Consider the following 27006-nt stretch of genomic DNA (forward strand, 5'->3'; position numbering starts at 1 on the left):
TTGCCGCCGCCGCTGCCGCCGCCGCTGCTGCCACCGTCGCTGCGGCTGTAGTCCTGGCCCAGCCCAGCCCCGGGGTGTGCCCCGCTTGGCGAGACTGACCTTTCTCTGCCGCCTGCCGGTTCCGCCTCGCTCGCCGAGATCCCCTCCCGGTCCCGGCCCCGTCCTAGGCAGAAGGTACTGGGGACCCCGTCGGCTGTCGGGGAGGGACTGGGGCGGGGGGCTCCATTGGGGGGGCCGGGCTCTGGAGAGCTTCCCGGGCCCCTGAGGTGGGGAGATGACGGAACCCGGAGACGTGAGTGACCGTTAGTTGGTGGGGCAAGGGTGTTCTCCGCGGGGCGCTGTTGGGGGCAGGGGTGTCACAGTGAGGGCAGGGGCGTAATGGGGTCAGCCCCGACACCCCCCCGCCACTGCCACCGCCTCTTTGTGTGACCTTGGACGAGTAGTAACTCTGAGCCTCCGCGGTCTCGGCACCCCTGGGAAGGGGAGCGGTGATATCGGGGGACGGGAGCTCCCAAGACTCCTGCGTCAGCCGAGGTGAAGGTGGGAAGCGCCCCGGGTTATCTCTGAGGGACAGAACCTCTACCTCGCAGGGGTATAATGAGAGGACGTCCAGCGATTCTGTCTGCGAGAAGATGATAATGGGGCTGAATGGGAGCGCCACACCCACCAGGATGGCGGCGGGAGAGGCAAGGATACAGGGTCCTACGTCCGGGGCTCCTGGTGCCACTGCCGGCTCCTGGTGCCACTGCCGGCTCCCTGTGTCATGCACCAGAAGGGATTCGAACCCGTGTTGCGGTTAGTTGAGCAGGGGTTCTGCTGGACGGAGAAGATAGGCTTTAGGTTCCTTTCCTCTTGAATCTTGGCACTGGGGAATCAGGAAGGGTGTTTCTCTGCCCCAGGGGCTGAGGAAGGTCAGAGGCAGCTGTTTCCCCCTTCCCCTGACCCCTGGCCTGGCCTCTACTTGGGTCCCCAGGACCACAGGCCCAGGGAGGGGCCTGGGAGGGGCAGGCAGTCTGGAGGCTAGGGGAACCTAAGCACCCTCTAGCTGGGGGTGTGTTTATGAGGAGATGGAAGCATGCTGTACAGAGGATGGCAGCGCTTCTTGGGGAGACAGGAGGGTGTGGGATGGGGAGATCCTTTCCCCAGTTCAACATCCCCCCCCCCGCACCCCACCTTTTGTGAGAGAGAGAACACCCATACTTAGCTTTGCACCCTTGGCTTATCTGGAGGAAAGGGGAAATGAGGTCGCATCAAGACTGAGTTTATGTGAAGCCTTCACAACTACACCTGACCTCCAGCCTTGCCTTTCCAGGCCTTGTTCTAGGTATACAGGGACCCTGTTGTGTGCCCAGTCCTGTATCAGATCCTGGGAGTCAGGAGGTCACTGTGACCCTGTCTCAAGTCCTCCATGGGCAGCGATCCCTTTATAGGCCTGAGATTTAATGGGAGGCTGGATGGGGCTTCTGCTGGACTGAGTGTTTGAGGTTGGGAGGGGAAGGGAGAGGTGAGAAGGGTGGGAGGTTATAGAGTTCCTGGCCCAAAGTCCTTGGAACAGGCTGAGAATGGAGATTGAGGAATAAATGAGGAGCAAGGCCTTGAGAGGTTGGGGGCATAGCCCGACCACACAATGGTGGGGAGGACAATCTGGGTTGCCCCACGATGCCTTGGATTTGAGAGCTGTCTCTGGGGCAGGTGGTGTGGGGAGTACAGCTATAGGGGTGAGCGGCGGCTTCCTGAGCTCTGCTTTGCTGTGGATAGACTGTTGTTGCTTTAGTCCTTCCTCCAGTCCGCAGCCTTGGGCCCAGCACTGGACACCTGCAGTAGCAACTAGCGCCCTCCAGGGCTGGAGTCTAGGGTGCTGAGAACTCTGGGTTCCTGTGTGACCGTCCATCTGTCTGCCCACTTGCGGTGCCTGTGAGCCTGTTCCTCAGGCCAGACGCTCCCCTGGGCCTGGCTGAGTGCTGCCTGGGCCGAGTAGCCTGGAACTAGCCTTTATTTCTAAAGCTCTCTGTCCCCCAGAGGGGAGTTCTTCCCATTTTCCTTGAGAGCAACTGAGAGCAACAGAAGCCCTTAAGGTCCTTGTCCCAACTTTCCAGCCCTTCCTATCTATGACTGTTTAGGGTCCTACCCTTGACCTGTTGATAGCCCATCAAAGGCAGGGGCAGTTGTCATTTTTTTTATTTTTTGAGGGGGGCACCATGTTCCTCCCTGGTGGCATTTCCTAGGATGCACATTCTCCACATCTTCCTTGTGATCAGGACAGAGGGTGGAGACCCAGTCCGGATGGCACCTGGATCCTCTGGTTGGGAGGAACAGGGGCTCCAAGCAGCCTTCTCTCTGGCCCTGCTGGGGGCCTGGTTGCCAGGAGTAGGGAGGGCAGGAGGAGAAAAGGAGGAGGGAGGTCTTTTCAATCCTTGGGCTGTTTTCTGAGAAGGCTGAAGTCCCTGGAGCCTACCCTGAGGGCCCTTCCTGGCTGTTGCGGGAAGAGCCTGAAGCACCTCTGCCAGTGCCTTCCTGAAGTTGTTGTTGCTTCAGAAACCAGCCTTTGGGGTTTGCTTTCACAGAGGTGGGGGGACACGCTGGGGGAACGTGTCGTTACAGAGCTTCAGGCAGCAGCTCTACTTGCCGCACCCTGTGGGTTAGTGTTCACTGAGCCCTGTGAGGGAGAGGCTGCCGCTTATTCCTGTGTTACAGATGAGGAAACCAAGGTCAGAGAATTGAAGTTATTTGCCCCCAGTCACGTGGCCAGCAAGGGCCAGAGCCTGAATTTGAACTAGGACTGCTGGGCTCTGGAGCCCACGCTCCTGATCATCTCCCTATTGCCTGGGGGTGGGACGGGTGGGAGGTGGGAAGGACTGTGCCACTTGTGCCAAGCTGAGGATTGGGCTGACACAGGAGGAGGCTGGAGGTAGGGCCAGGCTTGGGCTCGCTTGGGGCCTAGTGGTTCCCTGGACAAGTCTGTAGCAGGGAGAGGCCCACCCCCTCTATTCCAGCTTATAACGAGGAATTGTGTGTGGACAAGGGGCCAGTGATTGGCAAGGCCCTTTGCTGTGGAAGGAGGTTGGTCCTCTAGCCTTCTGGAGTCCCTGGGTGGCACAAGTGGTTAAGTCCTCGACTACTAACTGAAAGGTTGGCAGTTCAAACCTGCCAGAGATGCCTCGGAAGAAAGACCTGGTGATCTGCTTCTGAAAGGTCACAGCCATGAAAATCTCATGGAGCACAGTTCTACCTCTCAGGGCACACATGGGGTCTCCATGAGTCAGAATCGACTAGAAGGCAGCTGATTTGGTATTTTTGCTTTTAAGCCCCTGAAGTCAGCTGCCTCCCCCTGTCTTCTCACTATGAGGGTTACAGGCAGTTCCTGAGTGCTTGCTCTGCACTGAGCACTGGGTGCTCTGCATGAGGTGCGGGTCCTGCCCTTAGTGGGCTCTCAGTCTCTGTAGCAAGGCCAGAGGGATGCCCAGTGGGGTACCATACTGTGAAGTAGGGGAGGGGGAGCGATACTGAAGACAGTGTGAAGAATGCCCTCAAGGGCAGGGGTTGGCTGAGAGAGTGGGGTCTCATCTGACCATGCCACATCTGCCTGCAGGCTAGACCAAGGCTGCTCCCCTTATTTGACCTTTCATTCAACACATTTTCTTGGATACAGCGTTTTACTAGACATGGCTGCTCCCTGACAGGCACGTACTGGGTCTGGGGCACACAGGGTTTGGCAAAAACACAGCCTCTACTCTTGTAAGCTGGAGAAATGATCTCAGAAGTGAGGAGGTGGGTCCTTTAAAGAGTCAGGCTTATCCTGGGTTGAGGGGGCTTCCCTAGAAAAGTGATGTTGGGGTTGAGACCTGGGTGAGAGGTGGGATTGTTACTGGCAGAGTGGATGGCCTGATGGCCTGGGTGAAGGCAGCCAGGGCTTGAATTTTGGTCTCTAAGAGCAGTAGGGTTGAGGGGAAAGACAGAGAGGGGCCCAGCATGCACAGGGTGAGTGTTTTGTAAAACGAAATGCAGGGAGCATTTGTTCACCAGCTGCTGGTTAAGAGTTTTGCCCAGAAAGCATCCTGGGTGATAGGGGGATCTTGTGAACACTGGGTTGTGTCTCCCCCTGGCTGGAGAGGTGTGGCTGGAATGCCCTCTCTGCAAGGACTTGGAACCCCTGTGCTTGGCCGTTCGTTCGTCACATGCTAAGTCCACAGCTTCAGCAGGTGGATGGAGAGGTGGGGTGAGAGTTGTGGCTACTCTCCAAGGGCCAGGCTTCCTGGGGACAAGCTCAGCATTCCATGGCTGTCCTTCTGTGACTGACCCCGGAGGTGAGTGGGGGCGCAGATCCCTTGCTTGCACCCTGGACTGAGGCCTGGGAGCTAGCTCCTAAGGGGAGGGTGCTGGCCTGCGGCTGCCCTGGATGCTCCTGCCTTGCCCATCCTTGTCCCCCCTTAGGCCTCTTCCTGCTAAGGGGCTCCTGCTACCGAAGCCCTTCACCCTGTCCACAAGGCAGAATTCAGGCCTAGTGGGTGACTCTGCCACTAGGAAGTGGGGAGGGAGGTGAGGCCACGCATCTCCGAATACTTCAGTCTGTATCTCTGAAAGATAAGGATTTATTTCCGTACATATTACAATTCTGTTTTCTCAACTAACAAAATCAACTCTTATTTCCTAATATTATCCAATATTCAGTCTCATTCCCATTTCTGGATTATCCTTCATATGTGTTTTTTTTTTTTTATAGGTAGTTTGTTAGAACCTCTCTCTTCCATTTATTCTTCTTGCAATTGATGTGGAAAAAACAGGTCAGCTGTCCTGTAAGATAGTCTGCCTTCTTGGTCTTGTTAATCTAGAACTGGGGTTGGCAAACTTTTCCTGTGAAGGGCCAGGTAGTGAATATTTTAGGCTTCGTAGGCTATATGGTCTTCTGTTGCAACTACTCAAAGTGGTTTTGCTTTAGCACAGAAGCAGCCACAGACAATATGTGAACAAATGAATGCGACTGTTTGCCAATAAAACTTTAATAAAAAGAAACAACAGGGGGAAGACCTGCAGACCAAAGTTTGCCAGTCACCTTTCTAGAACAAACCTCTCCTCCCTCTTATTTTTCTTCTGGCAATTTGAAAAAAAAAAAAAAATCAGGTCAGTTGTCCTGTAGAATATTCTGCCCTTCTGGGTTTGTCTCGTTGCTTTCTCGTGGAGTCATTTAATTTGTTCCACTAGCCTCTATATTTCTGGTAAACAGGACGTTCGAGCTGGAGGCTTGGTTAGACTGAGGTTAAACATTTTGGGCCTGAGTCCATTGTCAGTGATGCTGTGACTCCACGCTGTACCACAGCAGGAGGCATCAGCGTGTCAGGTTGTCTCACTGCGAGGGAAGCTGAGGTTGATCATCGCCTTACTGGGTGATGTCACATCCCTCCATTGTAAGCTTGTCGGTCCCCTGAGGAACCTCAGATCATCTGTGAGAATCAACTCAGCTGTCAACCGTTCACCTCTGTGGTTTAGCATTCCCAGTCTCCAGCATTTGTTTCTTTAGGGATTATAGAATGACTTTGCATTCGGTCATTCCTTTGTTATTTAGTAGTGAGAATTCTGTAAAGAAGGACTTTCTGTCGATCACCCAGGACGGTTTGGTTACAGGAAAGGCCAAGAGGCATGCGGAATCATTTCTCTTTAATTGCCCATTTTCAGAGCTGAGAGAGCATTGGTGCCGTCAGTGGTGACAAATGAGGCCTTGGGTTTGTCTGTTTTGCTTTCTCTCTTCTTTTTTTATAACCATCGTGAATACTCTGATTTTATGTATTCCGTCTGTTTCCATCATTTGCACTTGTTATTCTCTTTGATGCTCAGATGGTCCCAACTCAGCCCATCGGAGCCCAGGCTGCTCACGCAGACCTCCCGGGGCCCTTTCCACTGCCCCTGCGCTGAGACGTCTGTTGGCCTGTGCGGCCCTGATTGCCAGGAGGGAAAGGCTCCAAGAACACAGTGGATCTTGTGCATTCCCCCATTTGTGCCCCCCACCAACCATCCTGACTCTGACCTGGACCCAGCAGCACTAGGTGTGTGACCTGAATGACATGACCTCTGGCTGTAGGACTGTACAGCCTGTGTGTCTGGGCTGGACCAGCCCTTGGGGTCATCAGTGCCAGAAATGGCTCTTGGAAAGTGTCAATGAAGTCCCCACCTTTGCAGGTTGCCTGCCCTGCCAGTCTTAGGCAGGCTAGGGCACCGGAGTCCTGTCCTGGCCCTTTAGCACCCAAGAAGCTGCCGCTCAGCACCCGTCGGCAGGTTCTGGTCTATAGGGCATCAGGCACGGCTGAGGGCTCTTGGTAAATTCTGGGGCTCTGTTGGAGGAGTAGGGGGAGGGGCAGAGGCCCTCTGCACTAGAGGGTGTGAGCAGCAGGGGCTTGGGTCTTTCCTAAGGGAAGACCCTCTGCTCTCCCCCAGCTGCAGGCCCATGGGTGGTCCTGACCCCTGCCCTCCCCTACCCTCATTTTTCAGGCTTCTGCTGGTGTCCCTGGAGCATGGGGGGCTGCTGAGTTTGAGTGGCGGTGTCCGGCAGGAGCTGCGTGTCTTGCCTCGTAGCAGGAAGGGTGTCCATGGCTGCAGCCAACAAGGGTGAGTGTCCTCCTGGCCTGACAAGAGCTTACATGAGGGCTTTCAGCAGGGCTGGTGGGAGGGGACATTGTTGCATATGGGGCCTGTGTTGGCTGTGTGTGTGTGTGTGTGTGTGTGTGTGTGTCTGAAATGTGCCAGTGTTTTGTGCCAGGGCCCACCTGGGGCTGACCCAAGCCCTAGCAGGGAACCCTGGGGACCCCTGCTGGCTCCTTGGTGCACTGGCCTATTGAGGCATGTATCCTCGTGCCCCAGTGTTCCAGCTTCTCTATCCCACTGTGGGGGTGGGGGCAAAGGGTGCCTATGGTAAGCACTGAGGCTGATGGAAGGCAGTTTGGATTTTGTTCACGAATCCAGAGAGCTAAAGAAGGGGTTTAGGCAGAGGAGACTTGGTAAAATTTGAGTGTCAGGCCTGTGGAGCTCAGCAGATCGTGGAACTGCCAGGCTGGCCCCCCTGGAGCCAGAGTGTCCCTCCTGGGTCTAAGAACCTAGGCCAAGGTTGGCCCAGGCCCTCCCACCAAAGACTCTGGGCAGGGCTCTTGGGAAGTCTGGGGCTGAGAGGCCACTCTGGCCCAGTCCCCATCCAGCTCAGGCCCTCAGCCCTGGACTCCACCCATTCCCCACCCCCTTCCTGGCCTTGGAGAAGCTGACCTAGCTCAGGGGCAGCCAAGGGCCTTGATAGGTAAGGGTATCTCTGGGAGGGTCTTCCCTGGGAGAGGGGTCTGGGAGGTTCCCTTGGGTCCTTCCTTCTTACCTGCTAGTGAACAGCCATGTGATGGAGTGACAGCTGTGATCTCCTAGGTGGGTGAGTATGTGTTTTGACCCCTTTGTTTCTCTCACTCTCAGGCAGATCCCATAGAGCCTGGTACTGCCTCTACCCTTGTCCCTGAGGTTGGGGTCATCAGGAGAGGCAGACAAGGGCCTCATGCACTGACAGAGCTGGGAGAGAAAGTCCTAGCACTGGGTAGCTTGGCACTGTGAGAGAGAGCAGTGGGCTGGGGATCCAGAGGCCTGGGGCCAAGTCCTGCATGCCTGGGGTTTGGCAAGAATCTAGGGAACTGTCCCTTCCAGTCTCTGGCTTTAGCTTCATCCTTTCTAAGTGAGGGGTCATATTAACCAATCCTTCCTTCCACCCCCTCTCGGTGGGCATTTTTCCTGGGAGGACTGGGCAGATAGGTAGGGGGCCTCAAGCCTCATGATCCCCAGAGCCCAGTAGCGAGGTGGCCTAGCCCTAAGAGGAGCCCAGCCAATGGGTGCTGGGTGATATCAAGGGCAGTCAGGAGTTGGTGGTAAGGGAGAGTAGTTTCCAGGAGGCAGGTGAAGCCAGCAACCCCTGGAGCCCTCTCTCACGCTCCTAGGCAACAAGCCCAGGGTCCGGAGTATCCGCTTTGCGGCAGGCCATGATGCAGAAGGCTCCCACAGCCACGTCCACTTTGATGAGAAGCTGCACGATTCGGTGGTCATGGTCACCCAGGAGAGCGACAGCAGCTTTCTTGTCAAGGTACGTGCACACCTCCCCCATCGTTAGCCCTACACCCTCCATCCCCTCCCAGATCGACCTGGTTCCCCTGGGCCTGTCTGTCCCATTTCCTCTAGGCTGGGTTCATAGGCACATCTTTGCTCCTTCCTGGGCCTGGTTCCCTATCTGCAGAATGGGTGGTGGTGAGATTTCAGTGAGATGAGAGCATTTAGGATGTTACATCAATTGAGGCGAGCAGAGTTGTTGTCTCAGCACCATCTGGGCAGCAGCCATGGAAGGTGGGCATCCAGGCTGTGGTGCCACAGGCCTGGGTTCAGGTCCAGGCCTGCCACCCTGACACAGTGACCGTGGGCAGATTGTCTGTTTGCTCTTCTGTAAAGTGGAGTTGGTGTGAGGATGAAATGGAAGAAATATGTGTGTGAGGTGTGTCACTGTTGACAGTTATGGTGATAACAAGGTGTGACTTTATTTACCCTCTTTGCCAAGCCTCTGGCTGATGTGGGCTCTTTGCAGTAGTATTTACCACCCCTGAGTTTTCTGCCTGGTGGAGCAATCACTTCTAGTGGCCACACCTCACACATCTTCCAGTGTGGCTCCTCTAACTTCTGGGACACTGTTGAATCCCACATCCACTTGGAAGGGGCAGAAGGGAGTCTCTGGATGGGAGGAATTGGGGGTTTGGGGGTTAAATGGGGAGTGAGCCATCAGGTTGGTCAGTAAACCACAGGCCCAGAGTTGAGCGGCGTGCTGGGGTGGGGGTGGTGGTGGTGGGAACCTGTCCATCAAGATGGCCCTGAGGAAGGAGGAGTTTGCTGTCCTGCTCGGAAGGGAGCCCCGGTTTGTACCCATTTCTGTCCAACTCTAAAATCCTTGCTCTTTCTCCTACAGCTGACTACTTCCCCAAGGGAATAAATGGATTGAACCAAGAACTTTTAAAAATAGCTTTCTCCCTGATTGCAAAATCCATTCATGTCTATTAGAGAAAATTTGGAACGCACGGAAAAATACAAAGAAATTTTAAAAAATACCCACAACCCTGCTATCTAGAAATAACCATGGCTATTATTTTAATGTGTCATTCCAGCTTTTTTCAATGCCTATGTGGAACTATACCTGCTTTAAAAAGCCAAAATCCCAGGCTCATGGTGTCTACGCTGTGTTGGGCTTGCTTCTGTTGTGAACCATCTCCCGTCTGTGTCAGTGAATAATTTTCCATGAGATTTTACAACTGCCTGGCATTCCGTTGTATGTGTTGTCGTTGATTTAGCTTGTCCCCTACTCCTGGGTGTTAACAGTTTCTATTTTTCCCTGTTATAAACAGGGTAGGGATGAGTGTTTGCACATCTCTGAGTATTTCCCCAGGAAAATTGTGCAAATGATGTAGCTGGGTTACAGGGTAGACACAGCTGGCAGGTACAAGCAGGAAGCCCTCTTGAGAGGTGTGCCCTCTACCAGCAGAGTGTGAGGGGGGCCACAGGGACCGAGATTTATCATGCCATGACCTCGGCCTGGTCCCTTGGAAGGGTGAATGCTCCAGTAAGCCAGTCCTAGCCCCTAAGCTGTGAACAGGACAGGAGCTTGTGCGCACACGGGAGCCAAGAGGGCAGCACGTGCACCCTGTGCCTTGTGGACTGGCTCTCTGCTCAGCCTTCCCACTCAGCAGCCACCCTGGCTTGTAACCCTTCATGTGACTGGAGTTTCCAAGGATGGCATCTGTCCCAGAGGGCATTGGTTGCCAAGCACTGTGTATGAGCAACAATTGCTTGGGCTGTGAGTAGGGGCCGTTGGGCACAGTGAGGTTTTAAGTGGGTGGGGAGGCATCTGTGTTCAGGTGCCAGCAGGGTAGGCAGGTCGATGGCTGGTGCCAGGCCCATGGGCCAGCTCTGGACTGATAACAGCTGGTCTAGCGTTTTTTCTTAATTCCATCTCGTCCCTCATCCCATGCTGTCTGAATTGCCTGGTGTCTCCACGTGAGTGGTTGGAGACCAGCGTCCCTGACCTTGGGCTGTTCACTCTGGCAGGCACTGGTGTGCATGTGGCGGGGTAGGGGGGCAGGTGAATGGCTTGTGTCATGGGACATCGGGCAAAGGCTGTTGCCTTGCTGTGTGCCATGACAGGCAAGATTGGCCAAGAGGTCTATGGAGGACTCCACCCTGTCATGCTGTGTGGCCTCTAGCCAGCTAGTTTTTTGTCTATAAAATGAACCACTGAGGAGCTGTGAGAAGTGGGTGCTGAGGAGTGTGCTCGCTGAGCTGTGGGGATGAGGCCCTTAGGGCTATCGGGCTGGGGGTGTGGGCCAGCTGGGGTGATGGAGGGAGTAGCACCCCTGGGATCTCTAGGAAAGCAGGTGTTCAGGCCCACAAAGATCATAGGTGGCATGACCTGGATGGGCCCTGGGGGAAGCAGCGAGTGAAAGTGCCTCCCTCCCTTTTCCCTCCTGCTGCAGGTTGGCTTCCTGAAGATCCTCCACAGGTATGAGATTACCTTTACCCTGCCTCCGGTGCTCGGGCTGAGCAAGGATGTCCGTGAGGCACCTGTCCCCAGCCTGCACCTCAAGCTCCTCAGCATCATGCCCATCCCAGAAGGTGTGACTCCCTGGGCTGCTAGAGTCCTGCCTTCTCCAGCAGGGCCAGGTGGGAGTGGGAGCGAGAACATGGGGCACCTTCCCCCCATCTAAGGCAGAAGGACAGCTCAGCAGTGGACATGGTGCCTCTTTGTGGCCTTGCTGTGTGGCATCTTGGCAGGTCCCATGCCCAGGCCTAACTTACTCCCTGGACAGAAGTCCCAGGCTCACACTGTAGGCCCGCCTCTGTCCATCCTGTGCTGTCTACCTCAATGGGATGATGGGAGCACGGAGGAGCTGGCATTGCCTCCAGCCTGCCCTCCTGCCTTGCCCCTAAAGAAACACATGCTGGAGCCTTGGAGACTTTGGGTGGCTAACCACTAACGCCTGCCAGCCCTGGGCCTTGGCTTGGAACTGCTTCCTCCTGCTCTGCTGCCCTTGGTTCCTTGACCACCCCCGCCCCAAGCCTGCAGTCTGGCAGCTTCCGTTTCACACCCCCACCCCGTTCTCATGACTGTGCCCTTGTCCTTCAGTAGATTGAACAAGACTCCTTAGGCCTTTGCCTCTGCCACCTGAACCACCTGCCCAGGAGCCCTGCCTTCCTTTGGTGGTGCGGGGGGTCCTTCTGGAAGCCTGAGTTTGGTCAGCTTCACCCTTAGAGCTACATGGAACCCACTGAGGAATGGGAAGTTCCCCAGGACTGTGGGGGTGGGGTGTCCTCTGGGTTCCCAAGGGACCATCCTTACTGCTTTAGAGGAGGTTAGGGCATGTCTTGGTGATAGGTGGGGGCCAGTGAGTGCTGGTGGCAGGGGCCAGGGGCTGGGAAGTGCTGATCACCGCCCCCACCCCCGGGCAGGTTATAGCGTCAAGTGTGAGTACTCAGCGCACAAGGAGGGCGTCCTCAAGGAGGAGATGCTCCTAGCCTGCGAGGGCGGCACTGGTGCCTGTGTGCGCGTGACAGTGCAGGCGCGCGTCATGGGTGAGAGTGGGCGCCTGGCGGACCCATGGGGTGTAGGTCTGGCTACAGGAGGGAGGGGCAAGCTCGGTGAGAGAGGCTTCCTCCCTTCCCCAGAGGAGCCCGGTTCAAAAAAGGAATCCTTGCCCAGGCCTGGAGTTCCAAACCTCTTTGGTGGTTCCCCCTAACCAAGCCCTGAGGAAAGGGGTGGGGTCCCCGCAGCGGGCTGTGAGGGTGGGGCCAGGGCCCAGCATAGTGACCAATCTTCCCTCTTGGGCCGTGCAGACCGGCACCACGGCACACCCCTGCTGCTGGACGGTGTCAAGTGCGTGGGCGCCGAGCTGGAATACGACTCGGAGCACAGCGATTGGCACGGCTTCGACTGAGGCCCTTGCACCCGCCTGCCACGAGGCCCCTCAGCCTTAAACCTCACCTCGTCTCCCCGCCCTGCTGCGTGATGGTGTGGCTTCCTCGCCTCTGCCCAGGGCGGCGTGGGGGCAGTGTCCAGGGGCCTCCAAGCCGAGGTTTCGCCCACACCTCTCACCTTTGCCTTCATTCGTGCCACCGCCCTGCCTCTCCCGTGGCCTGCTCTCCCACTTCTTCCTCTCCGTGTGCCTCAGTCTCCTGCTGGAAGTAGTGGATTGAGCCCCCAAGGAGGCTATCTGAGGAGGGGAGGGAGAAGGCCAGGGATAGGTTCTACCTCCCCCCACCCCGAGCCATAGGGGCTCCAGCCCCGGCTGGGGAGAGGAGGGAGCTGGCTCTGGGATGCTGTTGCCCCATTACCGCTGCTGCTGCCTGGCTTTAGCCGACTCTCCCACCCCTCTCTTCCCTACTGCTGTCCACGGCGAGTGGGAGGGTGGTGCAGTCCCCAAGCCCTAACCCCCAGGTCTGTATTACTTCGTTTTTAAATGACCGGTTGGGATAAAACCCTAAAGAAATAAAATTTACAATGGATACCAGAGGCCAGCTGACCTTTTGTTTTCCAGGATCCTGAGAGTGCTCAACCCTTCACAGATGGGACAAGGAACAGAACTGGGCAAACTCATTCTCTGAGGTGACTAGGGCACTGTATGGTATGACAGCACCTACCTCCAAAGGCGGTATGCACAGGTGGTGGCTGTCAGGTCTGGGAACAGTTGCCAGTTGTTAGGTGCTCTTGAGTTGATTTAGACTCATAGTGACCCCATGTGACAGTAGAACTGTCCCATAGGGTTTTCTAGGCTGTAATCTTTATGGGAGCAGACTGTCAGGTCTTTCTCCTGCCAATCCATTGGGTGGGTTCAAAACACCAACCTTTTAGTTAGCAGCAGCACTTAAGAAGTGAACCACCAGGGTTCAGATGTCTTAGGGACTTACGGAGTTCTATTTGGGATGCCTGAGAGGGAAACTCTAGCACCCCCTTCTGGTCAGTTCCCAGCCCTGGGTACAGCTGAAAGTTTTCTCCCTTGTCTTTCTAGAACCCAGGCCCCTCTGCTACTCCACTATTGGGCTCCCTAGTCATGTGGTACCAGCAGACTGTTACTTGACCTTGAGCATAAATGCTTTATTGTCACCTTAGGGTTCTTGGGAAGGTGGGGCTGTTGCATGTCACAGCTGGAGGGAGGTACCAAACATTTCCTACTTGGCCCATGGGTGGGCAGAGAATGTCCTAATGCCACATTGAGTTGATGGAGGAGCTAGGACCAGCCCCCCAGTGCTCCTTCTGTCTTCCCTGTTCCCACCTGAACTGCCCTTTCATGTTTAGGGTGAGGTAGAAGTGGGTCATTCACAGGCTGGCCCTTGAAGCCTTACCATGAGTCATATGTCCTGAATGAAAGGCCCCCTAGCACACTCTCCTACATCCCCTCATAACTGTCTTCACCCTGATAATGTGTCCCTCCCCCCATTAGCCAGCTACTACTTCTACCATTAACAGCCCTACTTGGGCCAGTACCACCGCCAGGAAGGCCATACGACCCTTGTCCCTCTAGTGCCTGCTTTCCGTCACTTTCCTGTCCCGACACGGTTGCTCTGCGGGGCTTCCAGCGTGGGCTGGACTCCGGCCCTTGGTGTCCAGGTGAACAACCCCCTTCCTCCTGCTGCTCTCCCTTCATCCTACCTTGCTTGACCTTTCCCCCCAACCCCTCCACCCTCAGTTCAGGTCAGGGCTGGCCCAATCTTCCGGTATTTTCTGGCTTCGGGGGTTACACATTCCTGTAGGGCTAGGAGCACCGTCTTGGAAACCTCTAAGTAAGTCTCCTTTATCTGCCCCAGATTTCGTCCAGCTTTTCTGTCAGCAGACCAGGGCCCAACCTCAAAGCAATGTCTCTGGATGTGTCCCCACCCACCCTCCTGTGACCTCATCTCCCCCGGGCAGAGGGCGGGGAAAGGGGCGCTGATATCTGAACAAGCAGATTTAGCTGCCCCAGCCCGCTCCCCAGACCACGAGACCGATAGAGGGCGTTTGGCAGGCGGAGCTCAGGGTTGGCGGTGCCGCGCCCTGCGCCCCGCCCTGTGCCTAGCATGCCCTCAGTTGGAAAGAAAGTCGATGGCCGCGCGCACAGAGCGATTTGTGCTGACGTCGACGGCGGTGACCTTAATCTCGGTGTCGCCAAACTGCATGGCGGCGCGAATCTCGCGGCGGCCGGGGGACGCGCCGGCGGGGTCCGGGCCGCAGTTGGCGGGCTCCAGATCGAGGCTGAGCGCGCCGCACTTGCGCACTCCCGGGTCGGTGATGAAGCGCGCGTCCTCCGCGGCGCAGCAGTACAGGTTGATGAGTACGCGCCGCTGCCCTGGGCGTGCCGGGCAGTAGCTGCGCCGCACCTCCTCGCCTAGGGCCACCGACTGCTCGGCGGCCACGAAGCGCTCGAAGACGTCGGTGCACCAGCGGCGGCCGTCGCGAACCAGCAGCTTGTCGGGTGGGTGGCGCCCGGGCACAAAGCGGTTAAGCACGCCCACGCCGTAGGTGAGCGGCGAGCGGCGCACCCGCACCACGCCCGGCGCCTGCCCGAAGAGTACCGCACCCTTGAGGATGGTGAGGCTCACGTCGTGCGGGACCACGACGCGCAGGCCGCGGGCGCCCAGCGCCGCCTGCACCGCGTGCTGGAGCACGGCCGACTCGGCGAAGCCGCCCACCAGGAACAGCAGCTTCACGCCTTGCACCTCGGGCTGCGCCAGCAGCGCCTCTGCGGGACGGGGGACCGGGAGGAGAGAGAGAAAGGGAGGGACGAAGGAGGGAAGAGGAGACGGGAGAAAGCGTTGAGGCCGCCACTTCACGGCCACTGACGCCCCCTATCGCCCCGCAGCCGTCCAGCTTCCCGGGGAATGGGAATGTACTCTCCAGGCAACTAGAAAGTAGCCATTTCAATTATAAAACCACAGCCCCGTTCTGGTGGACAAAATGAAGAGAAAACAATGAGAGCTTTCACTGGGGGCTCCTGGCAATCCTCCGGGGCGCTGCCTCTCCAACACACTCCCCCGCTTTGTTTCCCACCACAACGTGGAGGGCGTGGGTAAGGATATACATTTTCCCGTATGAAACGCCTACGGTGTGCAAGACATCGTGCTCACTCTCTAGATACTTCAGCTCACTTGATCTCTGTGATAACGTTTTGAGAACCCAATACGACCACCTTATTTTATAGGCAGGGAAACCGAGGTACCAGAGGTTCTTTAACTTGGCAAAACCACACATTATCCCTCCTAGCTCTTAGTCACTATGAGCAGGGTGTCCCCCAGGTATTCCAGATGATTCCGGGTGCCATCCCAGTCTATGTGTGGGGGGGCTTTCAGGTGCTGATGGGAATTACTTCCGAATCGGGATGTGTATGTGGGGGTGGATATGGGACCCGAGCTCAGGCACTCACCTATATGCTGGATGATCCCGCTGACCGTGGGCTGGAAGAGCTCGTTCATAGCCTCGCAGGACATCCGGAGCATCCCCTGTGGGGACCACTTCACCAAGTTCACGCTGTGGGCGGTGAAGGGGGCACCGGTCAGGGCCCAGCTGCCTGCCCCAGCTCGGGTCCAGGGTGCCTGCTCCGGCCTCCAGGCAGATGGCGCCTGGGCAATGGACTGCGCGTTATGTGTGAGGGGTGATCACCTGGACCCTGACCCTTACCCCACCTCACTCTCCCAGGGGCTTTGGCACTGGCTGGCACGGTGTGTGTTGAGATGTATGCGAGCTGAGACCCCGGCCCTTTCTGGGGGCGGGGGGAAAGCCCGTGATCCTCCCTCCTGCCCCGGTTGGGGCTGCGGAATCCTGGGGTAGAGCCTGCCCCGCTGGGGTACTCAGGTCCCTCCCCCTGCCGCCGGGGCTAGCAAGATTGGGTGGGGGAGAAGGAAGGGGCGGATGAAGCGGACTCCACCTCCCACTGGGGCCTATGACCCTCCCTTGTGGGGGGGTGGCTTTGCCCATCCGCAAACCCTGCCAGAGCTTTCGGTCCCTGAGCCCACCTGCTCCTGCGCAGGGCCGTCTCCACATTGTGGCCTCGCTGCTTGCGGTAGAAGTCGATGAATGAGAAGGGCAGGGAGATGTTGAGGGCGCCGGCACGGTGCGGGCCCGCTGTGCGTTTACGAGCCTCGAAGGCAATGGTTAAATCCACCCAGGCTGCCGGCCGTTCCCTTTTGAAGGTGGCGACGAAGTCCTCGCCAAAGATGCGGCCCAGTAGCTGCTCAAAGGCCAGGTCCACGCCCACAGCACCATAGGGTCCGCCTGGTGTGGGGCAAGGGACGGAGGGGGCGTCAGCGGGGCCGGGGTGGAGCGCGCTGGGTATCAAGGGCGCTGCCTGGCTACTCACCTGACGCCTTGTAGAGTTCCTTGAGGGTGCCGTGAGGCTGCTCCAGCTGGTGCACGGTCAGGTCCACGGTGCCTCCCCCGCAATCCGCCACCATGTAACGGTCTCCTGCGCGGCAACCGCGGGCACGTACCCGTGGATACCCGCCCCCTTGAGCCTCACCCGGCCTCCAACCCTGCCCCCGGCCCCCAAGCCCTGCCTGCGGGGGGGCGGGCGGAAGGTATTTCAGCCGCTTGAACCTCAGGTCACCGGGAGAGGGGTGCAGGATGTGGAGGGAAAACAGCTCCGGGGGCTCTGCAATTCCCTCCGAAAGTCCACGGAGAATCTCCCAGAGGAGTGGAGTTAGGGATGTGGCTGTGGGTGCGGTGGGGTGCAGGTGACTGTGGGGCTGCTAGGTTAAGTACAAGGGAAGGAGCAGAAAGGGACCGGCTTCGCGGATGCCCCCCCCCCCATCAATGTATTATGGATTACCCCAGGAGCCGGGAACTATCTCCATCCCTCTCTCCACTCACCTGCTTGCAACTCTGCCCAGAGCTCTCCGACGCCAGACTCCACCAGGAACGTGCGGCTGTGGCGGGACCTTCGCAGCTGCTCTCGGGCTGGGGATCGGCAGGCAGCCGGAGAGTGAGATGAGGAGGGGGCACCCCAGCCACCGCGTTCAATCCACATCCATCCTCCAGGGCCCCCTGTGAGCAGCTGGAGCAACCAGTGCCCCTGAAACCCCTGCCCTACCACTGACTGAGAGACAGCAATGCAGAACCCCGAAGAGGACAGAGAAACCCACTGGGGTAACCTCAGGCACTGGAACAATCAGCTGGAGCAGAGGAAGTCTTTCTGGACACAGCCTTTCCCAACCTTCAGGGCTCAGGTCAGGGCAAAATCAGGGTTAGGAGGGTTTGGAGGAGCCTAGCTGGGGAGGGGGCACAGGCCCAGGAAGGTCCCAGGGGAGCTCCCTGTCACAGGACATGGTATCTGGGTGGGTGGCTAAGGTTGAGCACAGCTGTCCTTGGCCTCAGCACCTGGACCTGAAAGCAGGAACCTGGGCCCCATGTGTGTGTGGGGGGGCGGGGGAGGGGAACAGAGGGGGACAGATGGTGCAGTGGCTGTTTGAGGAAATGAACTGAGAAGGGTTTCTGAAGATCTCTCCCTTCAGCTCAGAGTGGGTGCTTTGTCCATAGCAGAGCACCCCCCTCAGGGCAGACTCTGTCTCCCTCACAGCCTCACACTGTGCTCCCTCAGGGCTGGTCTGAGTCCTAGCCCCACAGATTGTGCTCCCCAAGAGCAAGGTGAAATCTCTGTCCTCAGATTGGGGTCCCTCAGGTCAGGGCTGTCCTCCTCCCAAGACCTGGCTTCCTGGGGATTTGTCTCTCCCTCAGACTGGGTTCCCTTGGGCAGAGCTTTGTCTCCCCCACTCAGACTAGACTCCCTCAGGGATGTTTCTACCCCCTAAGATTGGGCTCCCCCAGGGTAGGGGCCCCACCCCTTCATTGTGGACATGGCTGTGTTCCAGCCTTAGCGGTCCTCTGACCCTCCAAAGGTGACCACCTCCAAGCTGGGCAGTGCCCCTGGGGACAGCTCACCGTGCCGGAAGCTGGAGTCGATGGAGCGGCGCTCCCCCAGGCGCCCACTGCCCGGGGTCCGGCTGCTCAGGTCCACAAGCTGGTGCAGACGCAGTTTTCGGCAGTAGACAGAGGCGGCCTCGGGCTCCAGTGCAATAAGTAGCTGCTCTGCATTCTCTCGGGACACCAGGCCGGCCTGGGGATGGGTGGCAGACAGGGCTGGGCAGCGCCATGGGCTGTCACCCCTGAGATGGCACCCTAGGGTGGGGGTCCAGGGCCTGTCCAGCTCCTACCCTCTTCCTACCTCACCTCACCCAGGCTAGGCCTCCCAGGCCCTTCCACGCTGCACACATTTGGCATAGCCCCACACCCACACTGTGACCAAGGTGCGGCCTAGGAAGCCTCAGGATAGGCCCCAGGAGAGACCCTAGAGTTCGGACGAGAGCGCCTGGATCTGCCCCTCTGAGTTGCCCAAGGAGGCAGGGCTGCAGCAGGGTCCCCTTTACTGGTGCAGGGCTGGTCATGGTGGGGAGTATAATGGTTGCATGATCGGTCAGAGTTGTGGACCCCCTTTGGCTCACAAAACCCTCTTCCTCCACCAGGCTGGCATTGGACAGTGGCCACAGGCCTTCCCTCTCCCAGGAGAACTCTGTAGGAAGCCTGGTATAGAGGGAAGCAAACTCTAACGGTGGAAATCCAGAAAGCAAGACAGGCCAGGTTGGAGAAGAAGACCACTTGGAATCTGCTATATTATTTCCTCTACCAGGTCAGGAGATCGCTGTGGGGAGTACTAGATGGTTTTGTGGGATCTCCCAGATTCTGACCAGGCAGGGGATGGGTGTGGGTGGGTATCTAGACTTCCTGCTCAGGACCAACCCTTCCTGAGCAGGCAGCAGGGAACAGTGTGGGAGGAAGCAGGTTGGGTGGATGGGCAGCGGGGCAGTGGGGTGGGGGCTGTTTGTTCTGACTGGGGACAATCTAGCTTTCATCCTGGTCCCCGTGGGCTCAGGGTTAGCTCCTTCCAGTGAAAAGCATAAGTACCTTGCCGACCTGGTTCAGGGGGCATGTCTGGCCCACAGGTGTGTGTGTGTGGAGAGGGGGCATCCATAGCAGGCCTGAGCTCTCATTTGGAGGTCCTAGGGTCAGTCTGTCTCCTAAGGCCACAGGGGCAGGACCAAGCAATGAGTCTTGCTCTGAGAGCCCGTGTTCCTTCTCTGGCCTGGGGAGGGCAGAGCCTGGACCACCCCCAACCCCAGCCCACCCATGTTCTGCAAACTTTGGGGTATTTCTTGTGGTAGGAAGACCAGCAAACGTTGGCCAGAATCACTTCCCTTCATAGTTTCACAGCCCTGTTTCCCCTGCCCAAGAACCTACAATGGGGAGTTCCCTGAAAATACTGGTGCTGGCTGAAGTGAATGTTCTTGGTGCCCTGCCCAGCTACTGTGAGCATTGTTGCTGCTGGCTCACAGCTGCCCCCTTTCTCTGCCCTCATCTGAATGGGAACCACATCTCTTGGAGAGGTTTCCCTCCCTCTCCTCCAGCAACCAACGACAGATTTTGATAGGGACCACAAAAAGCCAGCCCCCTTGCCCTACCATGGCCAACTCTGTGGTACAACTCTTGCTCCAGAGCTCCCCCATGGGATCAGGCTGAGGGTAGACTCCAATTGAGACCACATCCCCACTTAGCTCTTCCTTCTGGTTCATGGTCCTGCCCTGCTTCCCTCCCTCACCTTTCTCCTAGGAGCCCTTCTTCAATAGATTACGTGCACAAGAATTCCCAACTACTGCCGAAAGCTGCTCTGCTTCTAGGGACCCTGACTTACAACACTGGTTAGGCTGCGCTGTGCCAATCTGCTCTCTGTTTCTGCATGTCTACCCAGTCCTGGTGGCAACAACTCCCAAAATTCCCAGCAGGGGAAGTCTGGTGGTCTTTACACAGTGACTCTGTGGTCTCAAAGGTAGCAGAGGAGATGGGGGTATGGGTCATCTCTGGGGCCCTCCCGAGCAACGCTCTCTGCTTTGCCTGCATGTCCTCACCAGGTAGGCAGCCTCTCGCATGAACTGCTTGGCTGGCTGCTTCCAGATGGCGGGCACCGTCAACACCCAGCGCACAGTGTCTTTCTCTGGCATCAATGGGCACTGCTCCCTCAGCTCCTGGAGCAGGAGGAAGGAGTGAGGGGGGTGAGTGGCTGGGGGGGGGATCGGTCCTGTGTGGGAGCTGGGGGACTTCAGGAGGGACTCAGAATCCCTAACACCCTCCCACCCCTCCCCCCACACACCTGTATGGCCTGAGGCAGGCTCTACAGACAGAAAGGCAGAGGACTGGAGAAAAATGGGCTCTGCCAGTGGATATTGGTGGGGTGGACCGGGTGGGATGAGGGTGGCAGGGGGCGAGGGGAAAGGAAGGGAGTAGAGGGGCCTCAGGAGAGTCCCACCCCAGGCTGGCAGGTGTGGAAGTGCAGTGCACCTGAAGGGCATGCTCCTTGAAGAATCGCAGGGCATGGGCGAAAACCTCCAGGGCGGGCATTTTCTTTCCATTTACAGCCTCTAGCTGGGTCTTCAAGGTGAGATCCTGGCAGGCACACAGGGTGGCTCTGCGGGGTCCTTAGCTCTGTCCCCATTTCCTGAAGATCCTTCTCTTCAAATCACCCTATTTCCTTCCTAGTGCTTCCCTCCTCTATAGCACCAGCTCCCACTCTGGTCCCAATTTCACATAAACTCAGTTCTTACCCCCAGGCCTTCCTTAGACCCGCAGCTCTTCTAACGCCATCCTCACCTCTTAGCTCCGCCCTCGCCCCCGTCTCCTGTCTGAGCCCCGCCCACACGCTTCCTTCGTTTAGCCCCGCCCTCTCGCAGCCCCGCCTCCCGCCTCCCCCTCCCCCTTTAGCTTTGCTCCACCCCCACTAGCCCCACCTCTCCCCCTCCTGGCCCCGCCTACCTGACTGGAGCCCTGCCCCGAACCGGAATGTGACTCACTGTGGCGCTGTGGATTTTCATCTTGAATTTTTCGAAGTAGAGCCAGTCCCGAGCTTCCTCGGGGTCCAGATCATGGTAGTAGTCGCGGGCTGTGTAGCCAAAGCTGTGAAAGGCGCCCTCTGGGGTTAGCAGCAGGCAGGTCGGGGTCTTTTGGTGGGCTACGCCCGGGTCTCCGCCCTCCCATTTCCTGCAGAGGTTCAGGGCGGCAGGTCAGCGCGATTAGCCTCAACCGTCTTCCCCCCTCCCGCTCCCGTCCTCTTCAGGAGGTAGGAGGGGGGCTAGCTTTGGGGCTAGCTGTGTGATCTTGGGCAGCTCACTCAGCCTCCCTGAGCCTCAGTCTTCCCATCTGTAAAATGGGAATAATAATGGTACTTAAGTCTTAGGTTTCTTGTGAAGAGTAAATGTAGGAACACGGTGCCTGGCACCCACTTATATCCCCATAAATGCCATCCATGGGATCTTCCCCATCCATGGGATCTTCTCCATCCATGGAGCCACAGGTCCCACCTGACACCCTCAGCTTCTACACTGTCCCATGAAGTACACCATCTGGCGTTGCCTGTCTGCACCCTCGGGAGCAAACCGTCATCTGCCTTCCCCAGTCCTGCCTCCTGATGTGCCTCTCCGGGGCCCCTAGCTGGAGCTTTCTCCTTGCCAGCAGATTTGCCTCCTCCAGGCGATTTTCCACAGCCTAACTTCTTTAAAGCCTTTCATAACCAATTCTATCTGCACCTCTGGCAGGCCCCCCAAAGCCTACATGAAGTTCCGAACCTCCCCGTCTGCAGGCGCCATCCAGGCCTCTACCCAGAACTCCCTGCCCAGTTTGTTAGCCTAGCAAGTCTTTCTTCCCCTTGCTCCTTCTTCTCTGATGACCACCCTCTCCAGGCCAAGCTCAAGGTCCAAGCTCACTGCAGCAGCCTTTTGAGGAAAGAGCAAGGAATATAGGCAGAAGGAACAGCATGTGTGAAAGAGCTGGGGGAAGGATCTGTAAGCTCGCTCAACATGCAGCAGGAGAAAACACAGGGATGCTAAGGTCAGATAAGGGAGAGCACTGGATGCCATAGCAGAAGTCTATCTGGGTGTATTTTAAGTTGGGAAATCAAGGGGCAGGCCTTTAGAAAGGTTGCTGGTCCCCATGTAGCAAGAGTAGAGGTGAGGGAGGATGGAGAAGGTAAACCAGAAACCACGGGGGAGGATGCTGCAACTGTTTAGATGAAAGAGAGGGTGGGGACTGAACTGAGGTAGGGGTGGTGGCCATGGAGAGAAGTGGATAGTTAGGTATTCCTTGGACCCAGCACAGGGCTGAGTACAAAGTAGTGCTCAGCCACCTGTGCTGAGAAGTGTGTGCCAGATGGAATGCCCTGTAGCTCCTACAAGGCTGTAAGTGGCCAGAGCCTTTGTGGCCACCTGTGTATGTAGAGCAAGCAAAGAAAAAGGAAGGGAAGCATAGGCTCGTGCGGCTTAAGTCATCCATCTCTCCATCTACCCCTCCATCCAGTCTCCCAGGCCCAGGGAAAACTCATTTACAACCCCCATTTTGGTCTGGGTTGGAAGATTTGGGGTCTTCTGCTACAGCTCCACCCAGTGGCTGGAGCCCCACCTAAGAGGCATTCAAAGGGTCAGGCCCCCTAGGGCAGTGTTCAAACAAAGCCTGGCAACATCAGAATGGATTTTTTAAACATGTCTTTCATAAAAACTATGTGACTTGTCAACTCAGTCCTCTGGACCTTCATTTACTTGCCTTTTATTTGAGATACACATTTTTAAATAACATTTTATTGTGTTTTCAGTGAAAGTTTACACAGCACTTTAGGTTCCCATTTGACAATGTCTACATAAATTGTTCAGTGATATTAATGATATTTTTCACAGTGTGTCAACATTCTCTTTACTTGCGTTCTGGTTGTTCTGTTTCCAGCACTCTAGTTTCCCTGTCCCCTTATGTTCTCATCTTTGCTTTAGAGTGATTGTTGACCTTTTGGTCTCATATAGATGCTTTTTTTTTTTTTTTTTTTTACTGGAACACTGTACTCATGGGTAATATCCTTTATTTTGTGTGCAAATCTGTTACTTTGCTAAAAGGTGACCTCAGGGGATAGTTTCGGTTCAAGGTTTAAAGAGTATCTCAGGGCGATAGTCTCAGGGAGTCCTCTAGTCTGGACTTTTCAAGAATTTGAGTTCTGTTTCGCATTTTTCTCCCATTCTATCAGGGTCCATCTGTTGTGGACTTGTTCAGAACAGTGGGTAGTGGTAGCTGGGCACTATCTAGTTCTCCTGGTCTCAGGGTAGATGAGGCCATGGCTTGTGTAGGCTATTAGCCCTGTAAACTAGTTTCTTCTCAGAGACTTTGGTTTCCTTCTTTTCTTTTGCTTTGAACGAGTAGAGACCAATAGTTATATCTTAGAAGGCTGTTCGCAAGCTTTTAAGACCCCAGATGGTACTCACCTCACTAGGATGTAGAACATGAACTTTGTGGTGCCAACTGACTGAGTTGTCCCATGAGACTAAGGTCCTAAGCCTTCAAACCTAGAAAACCATTCTTAAAAGGTGTTTGGTTTTTGTCTGAGAAGTCATTTGAGATCCACCTCTAGGAATCTATCCTGTGGAAATCTTAGCACCAATTTTCAAAGAAGGGTATTCACCACGGCACTTTTGGTAACAGTAAAAAATGAGAGGGAACTAACAGCAGGGGTATACTATGCACCTGTTAAAGTGGTAGCTCTGTAGTACTGACACGGAACATCTACAAACTCATGCTGAAAGTTTAAAATAAAGCAAATTGTATGATATCCCACTTTTATTTAAAACATATATACATGTATGTGTATGGTTCGTATAAGCCCAGAAAAAGATTTGTGTATTTTACTGTATGTTTATTATATCTCAATAAAATGTTTAAAATTAAAAACAAAGCCTGACATTTCCTGCAGAGGGCAGGGAGCTGCTCCAAATGAGGCAAGGATCTCTGGACTTGGGGTACAAGGGGCTCTCAGAAGACCTCATGTCTCCTCAGTGACAGTGTTTCTGGGACCAGACCACCCTTTCCCCTCCAGTCTCCCAGCCAAGCCCCCCTCACCTCATCATGTGGATGGCTTCAGGGTCACTGGCAAAGCTGAAGGCATAGCCACTGGATGTGGTGCCAAAGTCAATGGCCACCACCACGGAGAAGAGGGCCTGCTGTGGGGCTCGGGCCTCGGGCTTCTGCAAGGGACCTGGAGTCAGCAAGCAGCCAGCAGGGCCGGGCTGACTGCCCTTGGCAGCCCCGCCTCTCTGCTGACTGGGCCCAGCCCAGCCCTGGCCCACACCCACCTACCCACCTGCTGGGCTCCCTCCGCTCCCTGGCTCCAGGCTGAGCCCTGGAGATGCCAAATGCTTAGAAAGCCCCAAGGGCTCTCAGCCCTGTGCAGTTTCTGGCTCATGCTGCTACTTTCCTGCCTCCACTTCTCTGCTCACACTCTGTCTAGCTCCTGCCTGAACTGCCTTCAGACTACCCCCATCTCCACCATCTTCCAGCCTACCACCAGTCTGGGCCTAGCTGGGAGCAGCTTTGCTCCTCCAGGCAGCTTTATAGCTCATGGGCCCATGTAGATTTCACTCCCTTGCTCTTGTGGCCATAGTGACACAAACAAGCTCTGGACAATTCTGTGGTAGAGAGGAGATGCTCCGTGCCCATGGGTAGAGTAGCCCCTGCCTTCTCCCAGGCCAGGCTTGGGCTCCCTGAGAACAGACAGTCCCCGAGCTGGATCACCAGGGGGATGTTATCCAGAATGGGGTGACTCGAGGAGCTCGAGGGAGTTGTGTCCTGGATACCTCTAGCTAGTAGTTCCCAAACTATTTTTTAGCAATGTTGTCACCCCCCTCCCTGTGATTAAGATGGGGCTATGGTTGACAGGAGCGGGGTGGGGGGTATTCTGGGAGTCCTAGTGCTCTGGGGATCTAGAAACATCTCATGCTCAGAGGTACACCTGCCCCAGCCAGGCTGACTACAATGGCCCCAGGCGTCATCTGGGGGTGACCTCAGTAGAATTGCAACCCCTACAGTCTAAGGTCATCCGAGGCCACCCCTGTTGTAGGGACCATGGCTGGAGTATGCAGGAGCAGGATACATGGTGTCCCCCACCCCAGCCCCTCCTTCTTCCCAGCTCAGGCTTTGCCAGGGCTCTGCCAGGCACCAGGCCTTGCTCTCTGTAGGCACAACCCCGTTCTGCAACCCCAGGCCACCCACCACCCAATCCTTGTGAAGGCTTACTGGAGACTGTGATGGTGTGAGGGGGGCAATGCCACAGCTTTCCTGGGTCCTCGGGGAGCCGGGCGGGCTGGGCACCGGAGACCGCTCTGGGCTGGAGCCTAAAGAGAAAAGAGGGCAGGTCACCCTGGCACCATCAGAGCAGGGGGCAGGTGGCCCTGTCCCAGCCCTGGCACTGGAAGTTCTCCATCAGTCCCTGCTAGGCCAAGGCAAGGGGTGCCTTGCTGGGGGAAAGACTAAAGAGGGAGGGTAGAAAGGACATGATGGGGGATGAGGGTAGGACCCTAGACCTGGGCTTGAGTCTTGGCCCTATAAGCGTGCTGACAACTCTGCTGGGCAGTTTTTGGGGGAATTGGAGGCCTTACCAGGGAAGTGCCTGGTTGGCTGTGGGTTTCATAAATGGGGTTGGGGCCTGTTATCAGTTAGAGGCAGCCCATTTCTGGAAGGTGACTGAAGCTTCACTTGGGGGCCTCACTGTCTCCTCCCAGCACCCCTCAGACACACAGGGTGGAGGGAGAGAGACAGAGAAGCACTGTGATGGGGGAGCATGAGTTCAGAGATGTAAGGGCAGGAGAGATGGGGAGGGTGAGCTCCTGGGTGTGGGGGTGGGCGTGGTGGAGGGTGGAGAAGCTGGAAAAGGTGGGAGAACCACAGGCCCAACTGGGTGAGGGGTGGGGCTCCTGGGCCAGAGATGGGGCTGCTCCCTGCCCCTCTAAAGTCCGGCCACATGGTTCCAATCAGGACTTGAGGGAGCCACCCGCTTCTCTCACTTCTTGCAAAGGCCACAGTCAAGTCCAGCTGGCTGCTTGGGGAGGATGGTGAGAGGGAGGGCAGCACCTCCCCTACCCCAGCCCTGAGCTGGGGGATGTCCACAAGGCTGGGAAGTCTGATGCCGCTGCCCCGACAAACATACTCCTGGAGCCAGGGCTGGATTACCCAATAAGCAAAGTACGCACGGCCTTACTTGTGCGTACTTACTAATCTGTAGTGAACGATTTCACCTGTTTTTCACCACATCAACCCCATGTGAAATCGTTCACTACAGATTAGTAAGGGAACACAAGTAAGCCTGTGCGTACCTTGCTTAATGTAAACTGTGGTGCATATCTCACTTACTGGTTCATCTGCCCTGCCTCCAGCCAGCATTGGCTCAGCTTCCTGCCCTGCTGAGACCATCCTGCAGGCCTAGGACATCAAGCAGCCTCTGGAAGGCAGCTCCAGGCCTGGCTTGGAGGACCCGGCAGGTCAAGGGACAGGAGGCTGGCTGGACATCCCCCAGATGTGGGCTGGTGGCTGGTCACTATCCTACTGAGCTTGGCTACGGCTCCTGCAAGGGACTCTGGGGCTGTGCGGTGGTCTGTGGAGGGCCTGGGAGGCTGGCCTGGAGGCTGGCCAGGGAGGCTGGCCAGGGAGGCTGAGTGGGGTCTGGCACAAAGGTCTGTGGACAAATCAAGCAGGCTGTCTGGCTCTAGGCTGAGTCAGGGCCTGTACTGTCTCAGCCACAGCTGTGCCTTGTGGTCCTAGACAGGTCCCAGCCCTTGCTGGCCCTGGGCCTAGACAGGTTCCAGCCCTTGCTGGCCTTGGGGTGCCCTGGGGACACACATCAGGGGCCAGGCACAAGGGGGACTCTGGGAAGAGCCTGGACAGGGCTGGAGTCTGTCTAGAAGTGCCAGAGGGGCAGGAACATGGTGGTCACATTCTGAGGGCGCCCTTTCCTCAGGCAGCCGACACAGGCTCGGGCCCTACCACCAGCTTTAGCTTGAGGGGCCAAGTTGCTGTGGTTTGAGCCTGGGAAAGGAGGCAGGAAGGAAGGGCCCAGCCCACCAGGTCTTTTGTGAATCGACTTCCTGAGGAGT

General features: G+C 56.6%; 2 protein-coding genes across 5 annotated transcripts in view; one reads left to right on the forward strand and one right to left on the reverse strand.

The window, feature by feature from the left end:
• On the forward strand, positions 1-12546 carry ADISSP (adipose secreted signaling protein). 4 transcript variants are annotated; one of them, XM_023550052.2, is made up of 8 exons: positions 1-174; positions 591-795; positions 5830-6038; positions 6481-6597; positions 7953-8095; positions 10521-10659; positions 11494-11616; positions 11878-12546. In XM_023550052.2, exons 4-8 carry the CDS (start codon positions 6579-6581, stop codon positions 11976-11978), a joined length of 525 nt encoding a protein of 174 aa, XP_023405820.1. In that variant the 5' UTR covers positions 1-174; positions 591-795; positions 5830-6038; positions 6481-6578; the 3' UTR covers positions 11979-12546. The 4 variants fall into 4 exon arrangements, with proteins under 4 accessions (XP_023405820.1, XP_023405821.1, XP_064131897.1 ...); XM_023550053.2 differs by lacking the exon at positions 5830-6038; XM_064275827.1 differs by lacking the exon at positions 591-795.
• The window catches only part of HSPA12B (heat shock protein family A (Hsp70) member 12B), a 15553-nt gene continuing 1088 nt past the window's right edge, over positions 12542-27006 (reverse strand). The window contains exons 2-12 of the mRNA XM_003411609.4: positions 25154-25251; positions 23981-24105; positions 20905-21091; positions 20396-20500; positions 19966-20082; positions 17948-18122; positions 16880-16966; positions 16371-16475; positions 16027-16285; positions 15438-15541; positions 12542-14756 (exon numbers count right to left, since the gene is read on the reverse strand). Of these exons, the coding sequence (XP_003411657.2) occupies positions 14101-14756; positions 15438-15541; positions 16027-16285; positions 16371-16475; positions 16880-16966; positions 17948-18122; positions 19966-20082; positions 20396-20500; positions 20905-21091; positions 23981-24105; positions 25154-25251 (2018 nt within the window). The 3' untranslated portion in view covers positions 12542-14100. The remainder of the gene's footprint in view (positions 14757-15437; positions 15542-16026; positions 16286-16370; positions 16476-16879; positions 16967-17947; positions 18123-19965; positions 20083-20395; positions 20501-20904; positions 21092-23980; positions 24106-25153; positions 25252-27006) is intronic.

The sequence above is a fragment of the Loxodonta africana genome, chromosome 24 (assembly GCF_030014295.1).
Source record: "Loxodonta africana isolate mLoxAfr1 chromosome 24, mLoxAfr1.hap2, whole genome shotgun sequence".
In the NCBI taxonomy this organism is placed as follows: domain Eukaryota; kingdom Metazoa; phylum Chordata; class Mammalia; order Proboscidea; family Elephantidae; genus Loxodonta; species Loxodonta africana.